General features: G+C 48.9%; 4 protein-coding genes across 4 annotated transcripts; 3 read left to right on the top strand and 1 right to left on the bottom strand.

Moving 5' to 3' along the window:
- Positions 1-1,420: 1,420 nt before the first annotated feature.
- On the bottom strand, positions 1,421-3,817 carry EDB93DRAFT_1084765 (PLP-dependent transferase; the record flags this gene model as incomplete). Its single annotated transcript, XM_041445852.1, has 13 exons — positions 1,421-1,503; positions 1,674-1,779; positions 1,837-2,068; positions 2,117-2,170; positions 2,224-2,260; positions 2,310-2,382; positions 2,432-2,449; positions 2,511-2,750; positions 2,799-2,817; positions 2,873-2,998; positions 3,050-3,302; positions 3,349-3,592; positions 3,644-3,817. 13 exons carry the CDS (start codon positions 3,815-3,817, stop codon positions 1,421-1,423), a joined length of 1,659 nt encoding a protein of 552 aa, XP_041308006.1.
- Positions 3,818-4,003: 186 nt separating this feature from the next.
- On the top strand, positions 4,004-4,618 carry EDB93DRAFT_1250151 (Prefoldin subunit 4; the record flags this gene model as incomplete). The annotated part of the gene is made up of 5 exons (XM_041452960.1): positions 4,004-4,021; positions 4,072-4,117; positions 4,169-4,248; positions 4,297-4,364; positions 4,426-4,618. 5 exons carry the CDS (start codon positions 4,004-4,006, stop codon positions 4,616-4,618), a joined length of 405 nt encoding a protein of 134 aa, XP_041308005.1.
- Positions 4,619-7,617: 2,999 nt separating this feature from the next.
- Positions 7,618-9,508, top strand: EDB93DRAFT_1064302 (uncharacterized protein; the record flags this gene model as incomplete). The annotated part of the gene is made up of 2 exons (XM_041444876.1): positions 7,618-7,940; positions 7,993-9,508. Coding segments are annotated over 2 exons (1,839 nt in total), but the record flags the coding sequence as incomplete, so codon positions are not given.
- A 2,616-nt stretch (positions 9,509-12,124) lies between these two features.
- On the top strand, positions 12,125-14,782 carry EDB93DRAFT_1144408 (uncharacterized protein). The gene is made up of 15 exons (XM_041449436.1): positions 12,125-12,646; positions 12,693-12,890; positions 12,945-12,987; positions 13,036-13,060; positions 13,111-13,150; positions 13,200-13,412; positions 13,457-13,553; positions 13,604-13,652; positions 13,698-13,756; positions 13,807-13,927; positions 13,981-14,087; positions 14,135-14,273; positions 14,322-14,467; positions 14,518-14,562; positions 14,615-14,782. Exons 1-15 carry the CDS (start codon positions 12,164-12,166, stop codon positions 14,665-14,667), a joined length of 1,818 nt encoding a protein of 605 aa, XP_041308003.1. The 5' UTR covers positions 12,125-12,163; the 3' UTR covers positions 14,668-14,782.
- The last annotated feature ends 5,572 nt before the right edge of the window (positions 14,783-20,354 follow it).

Below are 20,354 nucleotides of genomic sequence, written 5' to 3'. Positions count from 1 at the left end.
TGTAACATGCCTGACATTCGAGCTGATTGAACTGAAAGGGAAGATGATGGTACTTGGTACTGAGCCTAGAACCTCGCTATAAATCTTGCTCGGTTAGATCATCACGGACGCGTGATTCCGAGTCGCATAATGAATTTGATGTCTAATTTAATCCCCATTTGCGAATGCCGACGCTGAGGCACAGCGAAATTCGTCCATAAGTGTCTCATCTGTTAGCAAAACTCTGAAATAATAAGCATAGCGTTATAGATGCACAAACGTATTTTCTACACTGGCAAGCGCTACAGCCTGCAAGGCCCTTCCATGGAGAGGCCATACCCGAATTTTGTTTACGTCTTCCAATCCTACGTACTATTATCAGCGTGCGATAAACGGGGAATGAACATAACAGACCCGAAGGGAATGGCGGTTCCTCCGGAACGCAAGCTGAGGTAGCTTATCTACTATTCCAAGCCAAGATAGAACACGTCAAAAAGTACTTGAGTCAGAAACCAGCCAGACCGAGGTACCGATATGAACGAACACGTCGTACGTGCTACGCAGGTCGGGTCGACCGTAGGGAAGGCCCGAGTCTCGGCTCTACATAGATCAAATAGCTCAGTTTTGGCTCTCAGTGCTTTCTACCCGATATCGATAAATGGGGAAGCACCGATATCAAGACTCAGGTGCGTGAAGGAATCAAAGAAGCTGCGGACTTCGTGTCGGGTGGAAAAGAGTTACCACTCAATCATCCCCTGTTTCTATTGTGAGAACTCAGACGACATTTGAGTTGCATTATCAGGGTATTACGACGAATGACCAATAGATTAGGTACAAACCAGAATGGAACAACGGTCCCTTGAGAATGGAAGCTGAAGAAGGTTACTTAGAGGTTGGTTGTGGATATAGATCGAAAATGAGATGGCTTACATGCTGACATCGGAGACTAGTAATATTAGCCGCATGTATGATATTGAGTTATGAAAAAAAGACGTGGCCTAGCGAGGCCTCGACTTATACTACAATGGACGTACCGATTTTCCTTTCTGGTGATCTTGGCACGGAAAATTAGGCGATTTGAAGTTTGGTGTGCCTGTACAGCAGTGGTGGGAATAGATATCATATTTATATCAGATACAATTGAACACTACCCTATATTTCCTCTCGAGACTTACGCTTTGGTGCCTACAATTGACCGTGACTGCAATAGGCCTGATTTGAAACCAACGAGGGACATAAAATTTCCTCCCGGTGGACCAACGCCTAACACCCCCGAATATTTCTGTATAAAATGACAGTGCCATTGCATTATGCATGACCCACCATTAGATAAATTATGCTATGGTGCCTATAATCAATTACAATACATCCTTCTGAGATGCTTAAAATGCAAACCACAGGTACAAGATTGCTCCATGTTTCCACAGCAAAATCTGCTGCCTCAAGCTTTGTACAATGTATCCAAGAACATCGTAGCGACCTCGCTGACCATCTCCGGGCCGACGGGGCTGGATTTTCCAAGTCCTAAAAGAGTGGCAGGGTCAAATCATACATCCATTGTAATCGTGACCAGTGATAAAGCAAAGGCGAAAAAAGGGGAACTTGTTGGATAAAGCAGCAGACGCAAGTTGTGGACATGATTGTCAAGTCACAAACCTCGACCACACAAAATTAATCAATCTTTCGAGACGTACCGTAGAGCATAACCATTGTCCCCTTCCCAGACGGTACCAACTTAGCTTCCTGCACAGATTCCCTGAGATCCTCGATGAAGGTATCGACAAGCGGAAGTGTAAGGCGCTTCAGATAAGCACGTGATTCAGTCCCAATGGGCGTGGAGAAAGCAAGAAAACGTACCGTGCATGCGATATGTACCGCAGCCGGTCCGGTCAGCGCATTGAGATGCCAGCCTCTCTTCGACATCGCATCCCCAACCTCGTGAACGTTCACCTCAGGAGACTTTGACCCGAATGCGACGACAGAAGCGGGTGGGGAGCCAAGTACATATAGTTCCGGGATGGAATTCGTAATGGTGTTGGCAATCGTACGCGCGCACGAAACGATTTCACGGCAGGACTTGAGATAGCCACTACGAAAAGGCTCAAGAACAAATCGAGGGAAAAACAAAGATACATACTCCGATCCCATGTATTGCATGGCTGCCCAGGTTCCCGCAATCAACGCACCAGGTCTAGGCGCGTGGAAAGTCAGGCGCAACAATCACGGATCTTGGAATGAACATACCGGGAGCCCGACAAACTCGGGCTGGCATAAACTCCACCTACGAAAAAATTGGAGTTGGTAAAAACGTTTGCCAGAATGTCACGAACCTGTCCAGTAAGGTGTGATATAATATTGATGACGTCGTAACGCAGCGTCACGGTACATGATTACAGAAGACCCCTATGGCATCTCGTAAGCATTTATAAGGTGCACATGAATGAAGCCTGACCTTGGGTGCGAACCCATACTATTATGCCATTAGCATCGTCATCGATTACATGCAACTGAATCATACGATAATACTTTACCTTATGAGTATCACAACTGATACTAGTAACTCCACGGACTCTGAAGTCGAATGGACTGAGTTTGTACTTGGCACCTCCATCTTCTCCGTCAGAAAGACCTGCCTTCTCAAGGAATGGCACAATGAAGGATCCAAGGCAACAGTCAACGTGCAGACCAATATTATGCTTTGCAGCTAATTCGCCCAAAACAACTATATCGTCTTGATTTCCATCCGGGAAATTCACAGCTGACCCTACAAGCTGCACGACAGCGTTTAATACTACCATTATAATAGAGGAGATGCTTACAAGGATTGTGTTCCGGTTGCTATTGGAAATAATCTGAGCAACATATCATTGGCATAGTAGGAAGGGACACTCACATGGCTCTACGAACGCGTTTAATATTTACCTTTCGAGTTACTGGGTCTACTGGAATCAAGTGCACTTTTACTTTCATGTACGCCGCGCCTTTGTCAAATGCGGCGTGGGCGGTTGCTGGAACAATCCTGTAATATCGACATTAAGAACTCACATCTTATGAGCCCCTTAATACTCACATCTCAGGCTCCGTGATGCCCTTGACTTCTTGTGCCCAGTCTCTATAAGTTTTGATAGCCATAACAATTGACTCAGTACCGCCTGAGGTCATGGTACCAGCTCCATCCGGGTTGTTGTACATCCGTAGGCACATTGAGACGATCTCAGCTTCCATCTTGCGAATAGCAGGGAAGACATCCGGATGCAACGGGTTGGAAACTGTATAACGCTCGAAAGCAGCGACAATAACTCTTGACAAATCCTCTCCCCCGTCTATTCAAAGGGGTGAGACATGAAATGACTGTGGTAATTGACGCACGGTAAACTGCCCCCGATAATTTCCCATGTTTCCAATCAGCATGCGGACCCAATTCACCATCCATTTTTTCCATCTCTGCTATTATCCACTCCACGGATTTCCCTTCGTCTGGTAGAACGAGATGCCGCGAAACATCGGCTCCTTGGGGTACGAGTTTTCCCTCAATATCCAGTCTTGCCTTGTTCATCTGTTGCTGAACCTCCTTCTGCACTGTAGGTACTTTCAATGCTAGTAGTAATATTTGCTGTCTTTCGGTCAACTTTCATAGCAGTAAAATTCCAAGAAAGCTACGCACTCTGTATGTCCATGTCCAGGAGTCACTCAGGGAGTCAGTTATGCCTCGGGCTTGAACATGCCTGCAGAGCTTGAGGGATTGAGTTATGACGAAATAGAAGAAAAGTGCTGTCTTTGCTGTCTCGAATGGCGTCCTGGTCCGTAAGAAGTCCCTAACGACCACCGAGTGTTGCATAAAAAGCTCGCAAGACATTTTGAGGTTAAAATCGGCGTTTCGTGGTAATAGTAAGTAGGAAAGGTGTAAAGGAGTGTGAGTTCCGCCAACGTGCCAATTACCTCACACTGCGTATATTAATATCACCCTCGGTTGGCAGAACGATATTAATTTGTCAAGTGCTTCCGAACCACCAAAACTGTTAACATGAACAACATGCGGATGGTATGACAATCTAATCACGATGCGCGGAGAACTGAATAAATGCATTTAAGCTTGCGGAGGAGGAGGAGAACGACGATGGGACTGAGGTTACATGGGGTGCGTTCTGAGTCTTTGACACCCTCGGTACCGTCGATTGAGTGCTTTTAGAGGATCAGCAGCGTATCAACACGTTCTCCAAACTGAATACTCGTCTCCAGAGCATAGGGGAACGACTCGAGGAACTGAAGGTGCGTTGACAAGCTGAACACTTGTTCTATTCTTATGTTGGCTTCCAGCAAGAGAAGGAAGCATTGGATGACCTCTCTACAGAGCTCGAACTTACTGACGAGGACGAAAGTGTGTTGTGCGTCTGAAGATCGTACTCGCGCGAGAAGGAGGACTAAATTTTTTGGCCAACCAACTAGATACAAGATCGGCGAATCTTTCCTTCACCTGCCCCAACCCCGCGCGATGAAACGACTTGAAAAGGACCAGGGGGTTTTATCTGCTCAAATCTTGGACCTATCAGCGGGCGCGGAAGAATGCGAAAAGGAGATGAAGGAGCTGAAAGTTACGTTGTATGCCAGGTTTGGCCGTGCAATCAACTTGGATGAATGATCAGTATCAACGTAAAGTGTCACTCAGACATCAGGATGATATCATTCTCATCGTAGCCTTCTGATTTGTGTCATGCAGGTCAGCTGCGTCTGTATTTCATAGGACATGACTGCAGCACCATCGATCTGTCATAGACGCGTATCACGATTTGTTTGCAGTACCTTGGGACCTCTACGAGCACGATTAGGAATCTGAATACTGATATCATCAATAGCCTAATTGTCAACAAATAAGACGAGTCTCCCGATCTAGTACACAAATGGGGCAACATCCGTGCAAAATAAGACGTTCCATCAGACAGCATTCACATCTTCGTCAAGTCCTTGACTTGAAGCCTGAACCGGCCCATCGAATGCTCCCATCAAGTCCAGTCGGTAGTTTGCTTCGCATCATTCTGTAGAAAAGAGCATCATTCACCTGAGCGGTACAATGTTGCACTGGCAGGGCGTTGTCCATAGTATGTTTTGTTTTTGCTGACAAAGCTAAGATGTCCAATAGGGGTCTCATGCTTACAGGTACAACGTATCGCAAACTTCGCAGCCAACCATGACGTCCAGCGACGTCTCGTGTGTACGCCCGATAGCACACGGCTTCCAATGCAGGGTGCATCTTGTCAGGACCAAACAATCTGGAATTGGATACATCGGCTTGGCCAGCAGTCAATTACTACATTGGCCTATATCCGTATCATCTCTGGAAAACGTTGCTGGCGCCCTCGTATGCATGGCCGGTGATGAAAATGTTCGCCTCTCGCAGATCTCGGATCTTTGATCGACGAACTGTCTCTAAATCTGTGAAAGTGGCCAACGGTCGTACTCTTCCTGTGCTACTTTCTCCGTGGACGGTAAGCAGCATCATCAGCATGGTGGCATAGACAAAAATATCACCAGTTTTCCGGAGAATTGGATTAGATTGCCGGGGACTCTGAGATAAGTCGTCGTATATTGGCATCCGGCTTGGAAGGCACAGCATCGCGAAATGAGGCATTCGGGCCCACAATTGTGGTACGATGATAAGTCATCCTCGACTTTGCCATCGGAACCGAGCCGCCCAATACTATTAACAGGATGACCAAGCCAAGAAGAATGGGAAACAAAAGAAGAGCCGATGCGGACCCAGATAAGCTGGAACCTACTGCACAGGACGTATCCCGAATGTGTGGTCGTTGTTGCCCGTCCGATCCGCAATACAGGCCACGTTTGTTAATGCCAAGCGTTTCCACACATTGCGGTAAATTCGGACTATGATGAAAGGGGCAATAGAGAGCCCTCGTGGTCGTCGGTGAACATTGTAGAGGGAATTATCGCATGGTCATCGCATCGGGTTGTCCGGCGCAACCGATGAGTATTCCGTAGTCTGACAGACAAAACCGAGACTGTACTCCCGCACAAGCCTCATATTTTGAACTTTGAGACAGCGAACGTAGGAAAGACACACGATACGAACATCTGTACATTGTTTCCTAGAATCGAATTGTAGTATAAACGTGCGATGATCGCATCTTCTGACAGGCTTTTAGCGTTGCACCCCCCGACTGTGAGAGTGAACGGCCAGACCTTGAGGGTAAAATTCTAGACGTAAATAGCAGTCGTATGGTGTTATCGCAGCCGTATCAACCTCTCCGCATGGACTTGTCAATAGTCTTCATGTGCACCTCTTCCAGTTATCCACACTTCCACAGCCACTAGCATGGATAGCTGAAGAGGTGGACACAAAAGACCCGATAGCCACCGATCTCTAGGACCACAAGGTCACGACGTCGAACTGAGCGGAGTATCATGATCCCTTCGGCGGCCACTAAAAGAAAACGAGGGCAAAGCATTTGCCGATTCCTCCCGATGTAAGTAAATTGACGTTCCAATGTCCGAGCGATCTCCGAATGAAAAGAGGTCCGAAGTAATCCGAATAGGCGCAGGCCGCAATGATAGAGCCTTGTTTAAACAAGGTAAATTGGAGAGGTGCGTCATGTGCATGGCGCAGGATCGAATCATATATCCCGCAATAGATTCTGTCAAGTTTACGATTCGTCAGTTTCGATCTTGAACCTTGTGCGTTCTACTTTGGCGAAACTTCGCCAAGGGGCTTCTAGAAGCTCTTCCAGAACTGGAGGGTCCCTTGGGCGTTGAGAGCCCATCTGAACCAATTCAAGAGAGCCGAAACACGGCTGCTGCATGATAAGCCATTGCTAGTGTCTGCAACACGGAAACCGATGGTATGTCAAAACTTTAAAGCTCAATCAACGGATATGAAGTTTATATCGATCGTGAGATTGGTGGATATCAGGCGTGCGATGTTACCTTGTTCGTAGTGGTGCACCCAAATAGCGATATTGGATGCAAGAATGGCGAGGACGACTGATAAGAGAGAGCAGATGACCTAAAGACGCCGCAAGAGTCGAGATAACAAACGTGATCCAGTGAGTAGATGACCAGTGGCCGACGAATTGGAGTCGAAGAATGAATGAATGAAAGGGAGAAAGAGGGATGCAATTATAGTATCATACCGTGTGAAATAGGGTATACGGTGTTGCTGGCACACCTGGAGAAACTTCGGGAGTGCGTTCAATTGCCAGATTTGCGCTTGTGGCTGGATGGACGTGGCTAGATTGCAGTGGTGAACAACCCCGAGAGGGTGAAAGACTTTGTAATGGAAGTTGACCGAATGGTTGGTTAAATCTTACCGCCTCGCTCCAGACAGGAAGATAACAGGCCAAGTATTGGCGGTGTAGTGGCCGTGACTCGGGGACTGCCGTGTGAGGATCGTCAATCTATATACCGGATCAGACTTAGCACCCGGCTGCCGCGGGCAACATTCGGACGAACGAAAAGGTGAGTTTTATTATAAGAATCCTCTTCCATGTCTTCTTTGCCGCTCACAATCCTTACCAAGTTCTGGTCTCACTCAACTTCCAGGACAAGGAACAAGTCTACTAGTAGGTCACTTTGGCTTGCAGTGCATTGGTAATTCCAACTCATCCCAACCAGGGTCCCTCCGCCAAGATGGCATTCAGTGTAACACGCCCATCCTCTCCTATTTCTACTCCCGTAGATGACCATCTCAGTGCTGCTCTTCACGCCGCCCTCAATCGCATACATGACGATATGGTCCACCAAGATAAATCACATCACCCACCACCTGACAAGTCTCGTATAGACATAGTCCTCGACTCCGATGTCCTTACACTGAAAGGCACAACGGTAGACATCGAGCCTGCCTTGCTTTCAGGACATGTCGTCCTCACTCTCTCCGAAGCAACATCTATCAAAGAAATCAATCTCCAATTTCGTGGAAAAACCCACGTGCCACCGCCTCTTCATGATCCGTACGTGCTTTCTTTCATCTAAACCTCCTTCTCTGATTCAAGATTCACCTAGAATCTCCCTTCACTCATCTGGGCAGACATACAGCATTTGCACATATGACTGGTCCTTCCTCGAAGGCGAGAAGCGTCACTCTCATACCCTCAAAGCAGGCAAACACCTTTTCCCATTCTCACTTGCCCTCGGCGGTTCTCTTCCCTCTTCCCTCTACCTCCCCTCCGCTATATCTCAACCATTCATCTCATATAAACTTCGTGCAACCGCCGTCCGTCCTGGCCTCGCGCACAACCTCCATGCATCCCACCCCGTTTCCCTAATACGCAGTTTCGCATCAGACTCGCTCGAGTATCAGCAGACACTTGAAATCGAGAACACATGGCCTGATAAACTAATGTACACTATCGTCCTTCCCCATCGCGCTTGGGCTGCCGGTGATACTCTCACTGCCCTCTGCAAATTTATCCCCCTCGCCAAAGGTGTCCGCGTCATCAGCGTCATCACCAACCTTAACGAGACCGTGAAGATTCCTTCAAGGGGGAGCGAATATACCAGAGCTGTTGTGGCTACAAAACATGAAGTCGTCCATGGCAAACTTAAGCTTATCAGCGAAAGTTGGAACGGCATCAGCCGACCCATCGGCACAGGTTCCAAATCCCATCACCTTGGCGCTGCAGGTGTCGCATCCCCTGCTCAGGAGGATGGTTTCCATCCATCCGATCTATCCCTCCATCAGGTCCCCAGCATACCATCTTCGTCCTCCTCCCACTCCCACTCTCAGCCGATCGCAAGTTCCTCGTCCACCCCTTCACATGATTCCGATCTCTCCCATGATGAACCTCCAGACCCCGCTCTAGATGAATTCACTTCAACAGACCTCATTTCCTTGCTCTCCCTCTCCCTCCCACCAAATCTCACCCCGTCCCATTCTTTCGACCCCATCCACGTCTCACACCGAATCCGCTGGTCCATCCTTATGTCAAACCTCGACGGGCATACTTCTGAGCTCCGCTGCAGCCTTCCCGTAAGCATAGTCGATGGGTGTCTCCTCACAGAAGCTCGCGCCGCTGGGTGTTGGGTCCGTCGTGTCGTCTTGGGTGATCACGTTCAAGGTGAAGGCGAGAGCGCTGGCACAGGCATTTTTGGAGAAGGAGAAGGCGAGGAAGGTGAAACGCTCCCCAGTTACACCGCTCACGTTAGGGACCGCGTCGCCAATGCCTTCCTACCCGCCGGATCCACCATGCGAGTTGTCAACCCCTACGTCTCCGCATCATCACACATACCCCTCACACCAGGAAGTGCCACTAACACATCCTTTCCGCCACGTTCAGGAACGAGTTCGCCACCACATCCACACGCACCCGCGCACCCGCACCCGCAACCGCACCCGCACACACATGCACACACACTCCCACACAGCGTACTCGATTGGGTCAATTCTGAACTTTTACGTCATCCACGCTCGCCGCATTCTGATCCTACAAGCCAAGTCCCAAGTCGGCTTGTTTCGCGAGCGCCTAGTCCCGAGCGGCGTGCTCAGACTGCGGTATCTGGTTCAGAAACGCACAGACCTCCAGTGCTATCAGGCCCTGAAACGTATACCCACTCACCGCCTGCATCTCGTACGCGAGGCACGTTGCTGACGGTCGCGATGAAGCCGCTTTCCTCTGGGTGGCTTCATGGGGGTTCGAGGAGTGGGAGTCATTCGAATCTTGCGGGGGTGACGAACGTCAGTGTGTCTGGGCATGGAGGTCTATCTATCTCTGTTGGATCCGGTGGTATGACTGTGGGTGGAGGAGCCCATCCCAATTCACGATCATTTGCGAGTCTGGTTTCGCCACTCCAACCTCTCGAATATTCACAAGGATTGGCCCCAAATTCACGTCCGCGCACTGGGTTTAGTGTTGGTGAAAGTGGACCACAGACGCCTTATTTCAGCGGTGCGCATTCTTCGCCACATAGCCCTCATACACCTCCTGCTGAGATCGCGGAGAGCGCGATTTGGGGGAGGGGGTTCGCGGAGATGAATTCGAGCAATGGTGGTGAGGCGCATGGGGAAGAGTCGGATAGTCTGGATGGGGTTGAAGTGAGTGCGGGAGGGGTTCAAGAAGGGAATGCAAGCGGTGTTCTTGATGGCGAAAACGTTAACGCGAATGCAGCACCCGAGTATCGCGTGTCGTTTCAGGGATGCGTCCCCCCGCTATCGAGTTTAGTGGGTTTGCCGAGTTATGAGGAGGCTGCTGGATCTGGAGTGCTGCAGGAGAGGCGACGGTCCGGTCAACTTGATGGGTCGCGTTTGAGTTTCGATGGGAGACAAGAGAGTGCGCTGGAGGGGAGACATTCTCCGTCTGATGGTGGACGTTCTCCTCATGATGGGCGGCATCATATCTTGCATGACGAGCCACATGATAGGCGACGTTCTAGCACCCACGACGGTCTCCATTCAATTCAACACGATAGGCATCCTTCTGGTCCACACGAGGTACACGACGGAGTACGGTTGAGGGTGCCAATTCCTCGGTGGAGGAGGGAGAGCAGCGAGGGGTCATGACATTTATGAGTGCTCGTCGCACTCGCATTGCATTGACCCGGCACCTTGGCTTTAACTCATTCTTTCTCTCATTGCATCTCTGTGGACCAAAAGTATCGTTAAATAATGACGCCAACCACATTGTTTCACATACTTCATCTCACCTCTCAAATTGTGTCCTCAACTGGCATCTCGATAGACAATAGACTGTGGATTATGTGTAGACTTATATTGTATGTATTAGGTTCTAGCGACTCGTCAAGATCGCATTGTAATAAGCTCGTTCCGTACTTCAGCAAGGCGTTATGCTAGGAAGGCGTTTGATCTGCATGTTTGTCGCGACATCGAGAACAAAGGGAGTGAAGGAGATCGCGTTACTGGTTTCAAGGCTACATAAAAGTATCCGATTCGAAACACTGTCGGAATTGAGGTCGTTGAGACTGGTCCGCATAGTATAGGTGAAAGCTGCGTGGATGAGACAGCTTACCTGGGTAAATTACTGATGAGTAGGGTCGCAGATGAGCGATGGTTGATTCAGCCTGGATGTGGCATGGTCACCTCGGTATGGTAAAACCGAAGTTACGCAAGGCTTGACCGTACGATAACACATCACAAGTATTAGATAAAACCAGATCGCAATTAAAGACGATACAGAGGAGACTCGCTATGTTTTTTTTGTATTCTTGTTTATTGTCCGGTGGGGCCGTGCCCTATAGTAGTCCTCGACTCGCTACTTGATAGCAGACGCGCCCAACTCGAAGCTGTGATAAGAATGCGAAGGACCGGCATCGTGTAATGAGAGCACTCTGGATTCCAGAGGAGTCACCGTTCGATGTTGATGGTCATTCGATGTCTTGATGAGAAATGATGACGTTAAATGTCCATCGACGGTGACAGGCAAGATACAAAGTATCTAGTATTCGTTTCGAGGCGGTGATTTGAATGATCCGCGTCTAGACCGTAGTAATACTTATGGTGGAACGTCATGGCATAAGAAAGTTGAGTGGGCCATGTTGGTTTCAGCAGTACTTTTTGTCACCGCTGATCACATGTGGGGCGATCGATCGATCTATGAGCGGGTCATAGTAAGTGGCCCTGACCGACGCTTTCTTCATGCATGATATGCGACACCACGACGATCTCCATTCAATTCAATACGATAGGCCTCTTTCTAGTCCACACGTTTAAGAGAGCGGTGAGGGGTCGAGTAACGTTTGTAAGTGCCTCTTCATGTCGACATTGTCAAGGAGATGCTACACTGCACACCCAAGTTCTGTATGGGAGGGCATGAACTTGAAAAAGTCAAAAAGTGGTGTACGGGGAAGTGCGCTCGACCATAGGTGTCCTTGCGGTGACTCCAATCGAGGTCCGTCCGTCCGCTTCAGTGAACGTTCTGAACGCAGAAGCGAAAGCGGGCAGAGAGGTTTGGGGATGATCGATGAACTCGCAGCAATATTAATTCAAGTGACGCGAATAGTGAATTGTTCAAAGGTCCCGGGTCCTATCTATTTCGAAATCGTAACAGGGGTCTTCGGAGGTCGACAACCTTATTAGGAAGGTTTGGAGAAGGTCTTATATGCTGGCACCAGTGCTCCTTCTTGATCAATAAGCGGGTTATAGGTGGAAAACTGTCGAAGTTAAAAACCAGGATGGTTTGAACAATCTATCACTATCAATCCCCATATCTCAGTTTTCAGTATGGCGACTGATCCCTTTCCTCAACGCTTACCCACCCTCGATCGCCTGGGGGTCGCTGATCCTTCCAATGTCTCCTCATCTGAGGTAGCGACCGAGTGGCTCAGCGTCTTTTCGACTGCAATAACTCAAAGTGATACCGCAGCTGTTGTTGACCTCTTTCTTGAGGATGGTTTCTGGAAGGACGTAATCGCACTCACTTGGGATTTCAGGACATTCGAAGGAAGGAAGGACATCAAGAAACTCTTGGATGCTCGTCTCGCTGCTACCGGTCTTAAAGATCTATGTCTCTTACAGGAGCCTTTGACTGAACCTGTGCTGCAAAAAGTTTTCAATGATCTTGTTTGGTTGCGGTTTTGCTTTAGTTTTACCACCAAGCATGGCAAGGGTACTGCGGTCGTTTATCTCGTTCCCCTTCCAGATTCAAAGTGGAAGGCTTACACTTTGTTGACCTCTCTTGATTCATTGACCGATTTCCCTCAGAAGGTGTGTATTCACATTCTTTCGTGAGCACTTGCTGACTCGGACGAAGATCGGTCCCCTCAGAAACAAAGAGGCCGATCATGGCACTTGGGAAGAGAAGCGGCGCCAAGAGACTGACTTCTTAAACAATGACCCAACGGTGATCGTCATAGGTGCAGGGCACACTGGCCTTGAGACCGCTGCACGATTAAAGTACATTGGTGTACCCACGCTTGTAATTGAAAAGAAGCCCCGGGTCGGGGATAGCGTTCGTCCCCTTACAACTTTGGTATTCAATTATAGCTAAAGGGCAGTTTCATAGTGGAGAGACCGTTACAAGGCTCTTTGTCTGCATGACACGATCTGTTCGTGGCTTTTCTTCTACAGAAAGGGATTGACTAACAACCTTGCAGGGTCTAACCAAACGCCTTATCTGAAGTGGGTGGTTTTTCAGAACTCCGTTGATTCTTTCGTGATGCCTTTTACAGCTTTCCACCAACATGGCCAGTCTACACCCCAGCTAGAAAAGTACGATATTACCCACATAATGAACGCTCACTGATTTTAGTGATTGCAGCTAGCAGACTGGTTGGAAGGATATGCAAGCTTCCTTGATCTTGATGTTTGGACTGCTTCAACGATCACCAAGACATCCTGGAACGATATCACGAAAACCTGGTCTGTCGAGGTCAATCGGGGTGGTAAAGGTAGTAGGGTTCTAACCGTTAAGCACCTCGTTTTTGCCACTGGATCTGGCGGTCACCCAAAAGTTCCCGACGTCCCTGGAAAAGTATGAAACGTTCGAACTCATCGAAACGTAACTCATGAACCTAGGCAAGCTTCAAAGGGTCTACTGTGCATTCGTCAGAGTTCAAATCCGCAGCTAATCATATCGGTAAAAAAGCAATCGTAGTCGGTTGTTGCAATTCTGGTTGGTTCGTCATATCTTTTGTATTGAGCAAGGTTTAAATATTTTACCAGCGCACGACATTGCTCAAGATTTCTTCAGTCACGGGGTAGACATCACAATGTTGGTCCTTTGGCGGTGTCATTTTCATATCTCACGGAATACTAGGTATCAACGATCGTCGACATTCGTGATGTCAGCGAAGTCAGTGGAAGCACTACTAGGCGGTAATCGTGTCCGTGATCGTTAATAGCTTGACTTGACTTTCCTTGTCTAGCTGTCTATAATGACGACTTCCCCACCGAGCTGGCTGATACTTATAATACCTCACTACCTTGGGCTGTTGTTAGGCGGCTAAATCAACGCATAGTTCCCATGTTCGCTGAGACTACAGACAAGTGTGTCGGATGATTTGAAGGCTCACTTTCGGATACATTAATCATGATCGCAGGGCAATTCTAGATGGATTGGCTAAGGTTGGCTTCAAGACCAATCTTGGTTCATATGGAGCGGGTCTTTTTTCCCTTTACCTAGAGCGCGGTGGTGGTTACTACATCGGTGCGTGTACCTCTGATGCACAACGAAAATATCTCAACAGCTTCCAGACACCGGAGCGAGTCAATCTATCATTGACGGGAATATCAAAATCAAGAGCGGTTCCGCAATCGAGTCCTTCACCGAAAATGGCCTTCGATTTGCTGATGGCACCGAGCTGCAGGCAGATATCATAGTGTTTGCTACGGGGTATGGTAATATTTCACTTTCACGAGCAAGACTCATACTTGCCTACAGTTATGGCGATCACCGTGACTTCATAAGCGATGTTTGTGGAGATGAAATTGCATCAAAAATCACCAGGGTCTGGGGTCTAGACGAAGAAGGGCAGACTGCAGGGATGTGGAGGTACTGCGGGCAAGATGGTCTATGGTTCGCAAATGGTATTCGCGTCGTTCTTGTCATGGGCATGTCGATTCATCTTGATGAACAGGTAATTTGAGTCTATCGCGCTTCCACAGTCTCCATTTGGCCATGCGTGAGTTCCTTCCTTGCGGTATACGGAGCGTTGCTGATGATTCAAAATGTAGAAATCAAAGCAATAGAAGAAGGTATTTTGAATAAGGCGGATGTAGTTATTTGATGATGTTTCGAGGATTTACTGATATCTGATCGGGGCTGGACGACATGTAAAATGTACGACTACTTATCGTGTGAAAAGTTGTAAGCACAATGAATTCAAGGAAATTTTCACTGGAGCCCTCACTGTTCATGGAAAACAAGATTTCCGTTAACTCACTACGGGCTAAGTGCATTCACCACCAGCAGTACCTCATGGCTAGCTAAAGGTTATTGAAGTTGAAGCTTGAAGGCCGGGGAAGATGGGATGGCGGCAAAAACGTAGTACATGCACCAAATTGAGCTCACGTCGGAAGCAATTGGAGACCGTTGGAACTTGGGACTGTGTCCGTTTGCGCGGATCGCTTAAATTTCCGACACAGCCGAGTCAACATCTGAGATCTCTGCACCACTTCAAAGTCTCCAACAACGGTTATCTACATCATTACATCTTTATCAAGTTACAGGGACGCAAGAGACAACGATGTTTCACGGTACAAACTATCGAGAAGACTTTAAGCCGTCGTTGTTTGCAATTGCCGGTGCCAGAGACACCGGGGTTAGAACTTCAAAGACTCGAGAGTCGATGGCTTCCAAAGTGGAGCACGCTACAATCACTGGGCTGGTGAGCGAAACTCAAGTGGTGCTGAGCGGCCACAATTGCAAGTGGACTGAATCGGATTGCAATGTGCAGCCATCATACCGAGTCAGCAAGCCCTCGAACTCAAGCTTAGTGGACCATGAACAAGACTAAGCACGATCGATCATTTGCAGATATGTTAAAACATTCACATTGCTCGAGCAGTACCAAAATTTGTCCAAAATCAACTGTACTGATTGACTCGACACTAGGCATGCCGCATTGTACCATCAACCATGATATCAAACCGAGAGCAGAAACATAGCTCACTGTCGTGATGTGCTGCTCAGGCTTCCGGCTTAATTAGTACGGCCACCACCCGGTGGTGGTCTCTGGTGGCTTAGCCGTTAACGCAAATTTTGCCACCCTAAGCGCACAGGTGAGCCATGTGGTCGAATCCTGGTTGCTCAGCGACTCACGCGAGGTCCAGCTCTTGCGCAACTTAAGGTCGGGCAGCAGACGAACTCTGGAGGGTCGCAAACTCTATCCAGGAAACTACAATCGTTATTTGTTTCGGCCTGGGTACTGACAGCCATATTAGATGCTGTCAAAGCACAAACAAGGGCAAGGAAGGAGTTGAAACGCATTTTCTGTGGGAGCTAGTATGAAATCTTCTGAGAATGGGGAACACTATAGGAGGACGACCAGCTTTTATATCCTGCCTGGATATATTTATGGACGCGATTCTGATCAATTTGGCAGGACCGTTATTGCTGTCAGATGGTAAAATTCCGGTAGAACCTGTAGGAGTGCATTCAATTGATTATAGGACTATCGTATCATATCCTGCTGGCAGACCTAGGCATTGACGATCATCTTTTTTGAATTCGTCACCCAGAACGTTCGTTTAGACCCCGATCTCTCACTTGTCACTCAATCATTTGAACCCGAGTGGCCCTGCGCAGCAACGTGGCAAACCTTAGTAATGAATCCGTAGAATATTATTGCGATAGCAGCTTAGTGATCGCAGGAGACGACCGAAGCGGGCCCTGCCACGAGCAGCCCTTCCTGTTATACCTTGATCATTATTATGGGAAGTATCGATAAGAATGAGCATCGACTTCTCCACTTCTGCATCTGTGCCGTTAGAATCTACCCGAAGGCCATGGGCAACTGCCAATGAACTTGGAGCTGGTCTGGATGAGCTTTCTAGCCAACAAAAGATGTCCTCAACACGTGTATTCATCCAAATCATTTTCGTACGGCTGAACTATCATCTGTGCAAATTCTGTCGCCTGTTGCTACGACAAGTGGGTTTATCTTCCTCCGTCATGCTCGTCCGAGCATCAGGAAATCACCGAGTTCCTTTTCGTACTTAATTTATTCCTTAATGACCTTATTTCACTCAATAAGGCAAATTCAAGGCCGTTCGTTCACACTTAGAATAAGGAGAAAAAGGAGGTCCATCCCCTTAAACCAAGGAGATAAGGCACTCCTCCTTAGAATACTCCGTCAAGGCAAATAAGGTGGCCAAAAATACTATTATTTGAGCCTATCAGTAAATTCACATATTTCTTGAACTTCCTTTTGCACCTGACCGTCACCGCTTACTACGACATTACTAATTAGAGGGGAAAGTCTACCACACAAGGCTTCAGCGATTTCCGCAGCATTTAGCAGTGACTTGAGAGGTATTTTGTTGCTGGCTATATAGCCAGCTATACCTGGTGTGTAGCCGGGTGAATATTATTAAGGTTATGTGCTAATCAGCAGCCGCCAATTCCCAGCAGTTCTCTGCACTGTCTCCCACGACCTACCGACATGCGAGCTCATTGTCAATGACAATGAGCTCACTTATATGGCTCATATTTGTGCCTTTTTCAAGCACTTTTTCTGTCTCTTTGCATTGGGGCCTGTATGCCTTATCTCCGCCAGCGTCATCCAACTTTAATCTGCAATTTTAACAGTCTATGTAATGTACTAAGGTATGTTTATGTTCTGGGGCAAGCTTACTAAGTTTTTTCCTAGTCATCTCACCCAACTGTCGATGATGGGGAAGCAGCCCACTCTCCATTTGACATCCTGCTGTGTGACTATGTCAGTCCTCTGTAGCTCTGGTCACCATATTATTGGCGCATGCTACCTGCCCCACATGTATCGTCTTCTTGCGCCCATGCACATTGGACTTCTTGATCTTCTTTCACGTGCGTCATACGCCTTCTGCGCGACTCTCCATACGTACCGTTGTTATATCACCATCGTCACATTCCACATCAGCCGCATCAGTTATGTAACCTTACGATACTTATTGCACGCATCTTGTAGTTAGAATACCTCAGCGTTTGCACACTCCCGCTGAGGCTAGCTCTGTTCTAGGTACTTACAATGTCATAGCGTTTGCACACTCCCGCTGAGGCTAGCTCTGTTCTAGCGTAGAGGTTATGAGCCCTGCGCTCTAGGGCGCAACCAGATACACTAACGGAGTTAGATTCAGCCAGGCGATATCAGTTCTGAACGCTCAATTTCACTCAACGGGTGATCATTCAATTTCCCTCGACATTCTTCGAATTTGAAATAACGAACCGTTAATCGCACAATGGGAAAATACGATCACATCACTGAACTCACTGGTTCGGACGACTATGCCAGCTGGCGTCGTACTGTCACCCTTGCCTTACAAGGTGAAGGACTCTGGAATCATTGCAGCACTGGCACAGACCCGAACGACTTTGCTGACTTTGCCTCTGATATGCCAAAGGCCGCAGTAGCCGCGACACCCACGGACGCAGAAAAGAAGGCCATGATCGAATGGATCAAAGAAGACGCACAGGCCAAAGGCATCATCTGTCGTCGAATCTCCCCCGTCGTTCAATCCCTCCTAGGTGAATCCCTCACAGCTCGTCAGCAATGGGACACCTTATCTAAACACTTCGGTCGCCTCGATATGACCTCACAATTCGAACTACGGGACCAACTCTTCAACGAAAAGTTGAAAGACGCTGACGACGCATCAAGATACATTGGTGTCTTCGAAAACGGTCGCAGGCGCTTCGCTGAAATGGGTGTTGTCGTCACTGAGGATGAGACCATCTACCTACTGCTCCACGGGCTTCCAAAGACCACAGAATGGCTGGTGTTCAGACGGCTAACTTATGGGCAGTTCAACACACCAAATTTCTCTCCAGCTGCAACCACCTCCTCTCCTGCACCACCTCCAACTCGCACCTTCGTTCAAGTCACCTCGGCGCTGTCTGAGAAGGCAAATCGCATTCGAGTGGAGAAGAAATCATCTGGTCCAGGATCAGAGTATGCCAACGCGACCACGTCATCCTCGTACTCAGTCGAGATGAAGGTGAACCCCAAGACCGGTGTTCGCATTCACAGGCAGAACTCCAAGGGGGTGTCCTGCGAGAACGCCGCTTGCGCTGGTCTTCCTCGGTCCCTGACCCACGACCTGGAGCACTGCCTTCAGAAGGGCGGCGGCATGGAGAATAAGGCTCCTTGGGGTCGCAACAACTCCAAGAAATCTCCCAAGAAGGAGGTGGCTGCAGCCGCGGATGGTACGTCCAGCACCACATCTGACACCACATCATACAGTACAGCCTCTGAGCCCAAACGAGAGCTCAGCTGCGCAGTCATCGAGGAACTGAACGACGACGCTTACCCAAGTGTCGAGGACATAGCATGCATTGCACAGCAGTCCCTCTCCACCATCCTTGACTCCGGCACAACGTCCACCCTCATCACTGATTGTCAGTACTTCTGGACCTACTCACATGACTCGCGCGTCACTGTCAAAACTGCGAACCATGGTAAACTACCTACCATGGGACGGGGAGATTGCGTTGCCGACCTCACTATTGATGGCAAAGTGTTCCGTCTTCGGCTCACTGATTGCTTACATGCTCCAGGCGCCCTCGTCAATTTGTTGTCCGTCGGTCGCATGCTTAAGAAAGGTTGGGCATGCAACTTCTCACCATCTCCTCCACGCTGTGCAGCTCGTATACGATGGTTCAGCACTTGGCGAAATCCCCATGACAGGCAACCTTTTCTTCCTCGAGTTGAAGTTCATCTTACCGAGCAGCCACGGCCCAGCCCCATCACCACTCAACGAGATGTGCGCATTCGCACGTGTCCCAATGTCCTTTGACTTATGGCATGCACGCCTCGGTCACGTTGGAGGTGAGGCTGTAAGACGTCTTCCCCTCTTTGCTAAGGGGGTGAAACTCACCACACAAGCGCCTTTGAGCAAATGCGAGGCCTGCATCATGGCCAAGCACCCGCGAAAGCCTTATCCACCCTCTTCCGAACCGCGAGCTGCTCACATGCTCGATCTGATTCACTCAGACCTCTGCGGCCCTTTTCCAACCGTCACACCTCACGGGAAGCACTATTTTGTAGTGTTCCTCGATGACCACACGAACCTTCTCAACCTTCAGTTGCTCGCTACGAAGGATCAGGCGCTGGCGGCTTGGGAAATCATTAAGGCCCGGTGGGAGAATCATTCCGAACGCACCGTGAAGGTGTTTCGTTCGGACAATGGGGGTGAGTTTGTGAATGCAGCCTTCACTCAGGCGCTGCTACGTGCAGGGGTGGAGAGGCAGCTCTCGGCGCCATATGCTCACCAGCAAAATGGCAAGGCTGAAAGGGCCATACGCACCATTGAGGGTCGGATGCTCGCGATGCTGGAGATGGCAGCGCTCCCTCCCAGTCTCTGGGGAGAAGCAGCACTTACAGCGTGCTACCTATGGAACCGCAGTGAGTCCAGCGTTCTGCCCCCAGCCACCACTCCATACGAGCTCGTCAATGGCAAGCAGCCAGACTTGTCTCACCTACGGGTGTTCGGCTCACGCTGCTTCGCGCGCATTCCTACTGAGCTACAGGTCAAGCTAGGCCCTCATTCACGCCATGCGATCTTTGTCGGGTACCCGGAGGGCACCAAAGGGTATCGTCTACGGGACAAAACGGGCACGTTCTTCGTCGCCCGTGACATTATATTCGACGAGAACATGCCTGAACTCACTCGTGGTCACGACTCTGACTCGGATGATGACGACCATCCCTCCTTCGACCTTGACCCTACTGAAGTGCCTCTGCGCACATCGTCTACCCCGTCTGCCCCGTCTCCTGTT

Source organism: Suillus bovinus (genome assembly GCF_016758785.1).
Source record: "Suillus bovinus strain UH-Sbo-P2 chromosome Unknown EDB93scaffold_25, whole genome shotgun sequence".
NCBI lineage: Eukaryota > Fungi > Basidiomycota > Agaricomycetes > Boletales > Suillaceae > Suillus > Suillus bovinus.
The sequence above is the reverse complement of the archived record's forward strand: the minus strand, read 5'-3'. Positions and strand labels throughout refer to the sequence as shown.

What these genes read in the sequence shown, in the direction of transcription:
- EDB93DRAFT_1144408 (XM_041449436.1), top strand. Translation starts at nt 12,164, where the DNA reads ATGGCGACTGATCCCTTTCCTCAACGCTTACCCACCCTCGATCGCCTG. An exon ending in AACCAAACGCCTTATCTGAA is followed by an intron (nt 13,061 to 13,110) that starts GTGGGTGGTTTT and finishes TGCCTTTTACAG; the next exon opens with CTTTCCACCAACATGGCCAG. An exon ending in CAGTCTCCATTTGGCCATGC is followed by an intron (nt 14,563 to 14,614) that starts GTGAGTTCCTTC and finishes TTCAAAATGTAG; the next exon opens with AAATCAAAGCAATAGAAGAA.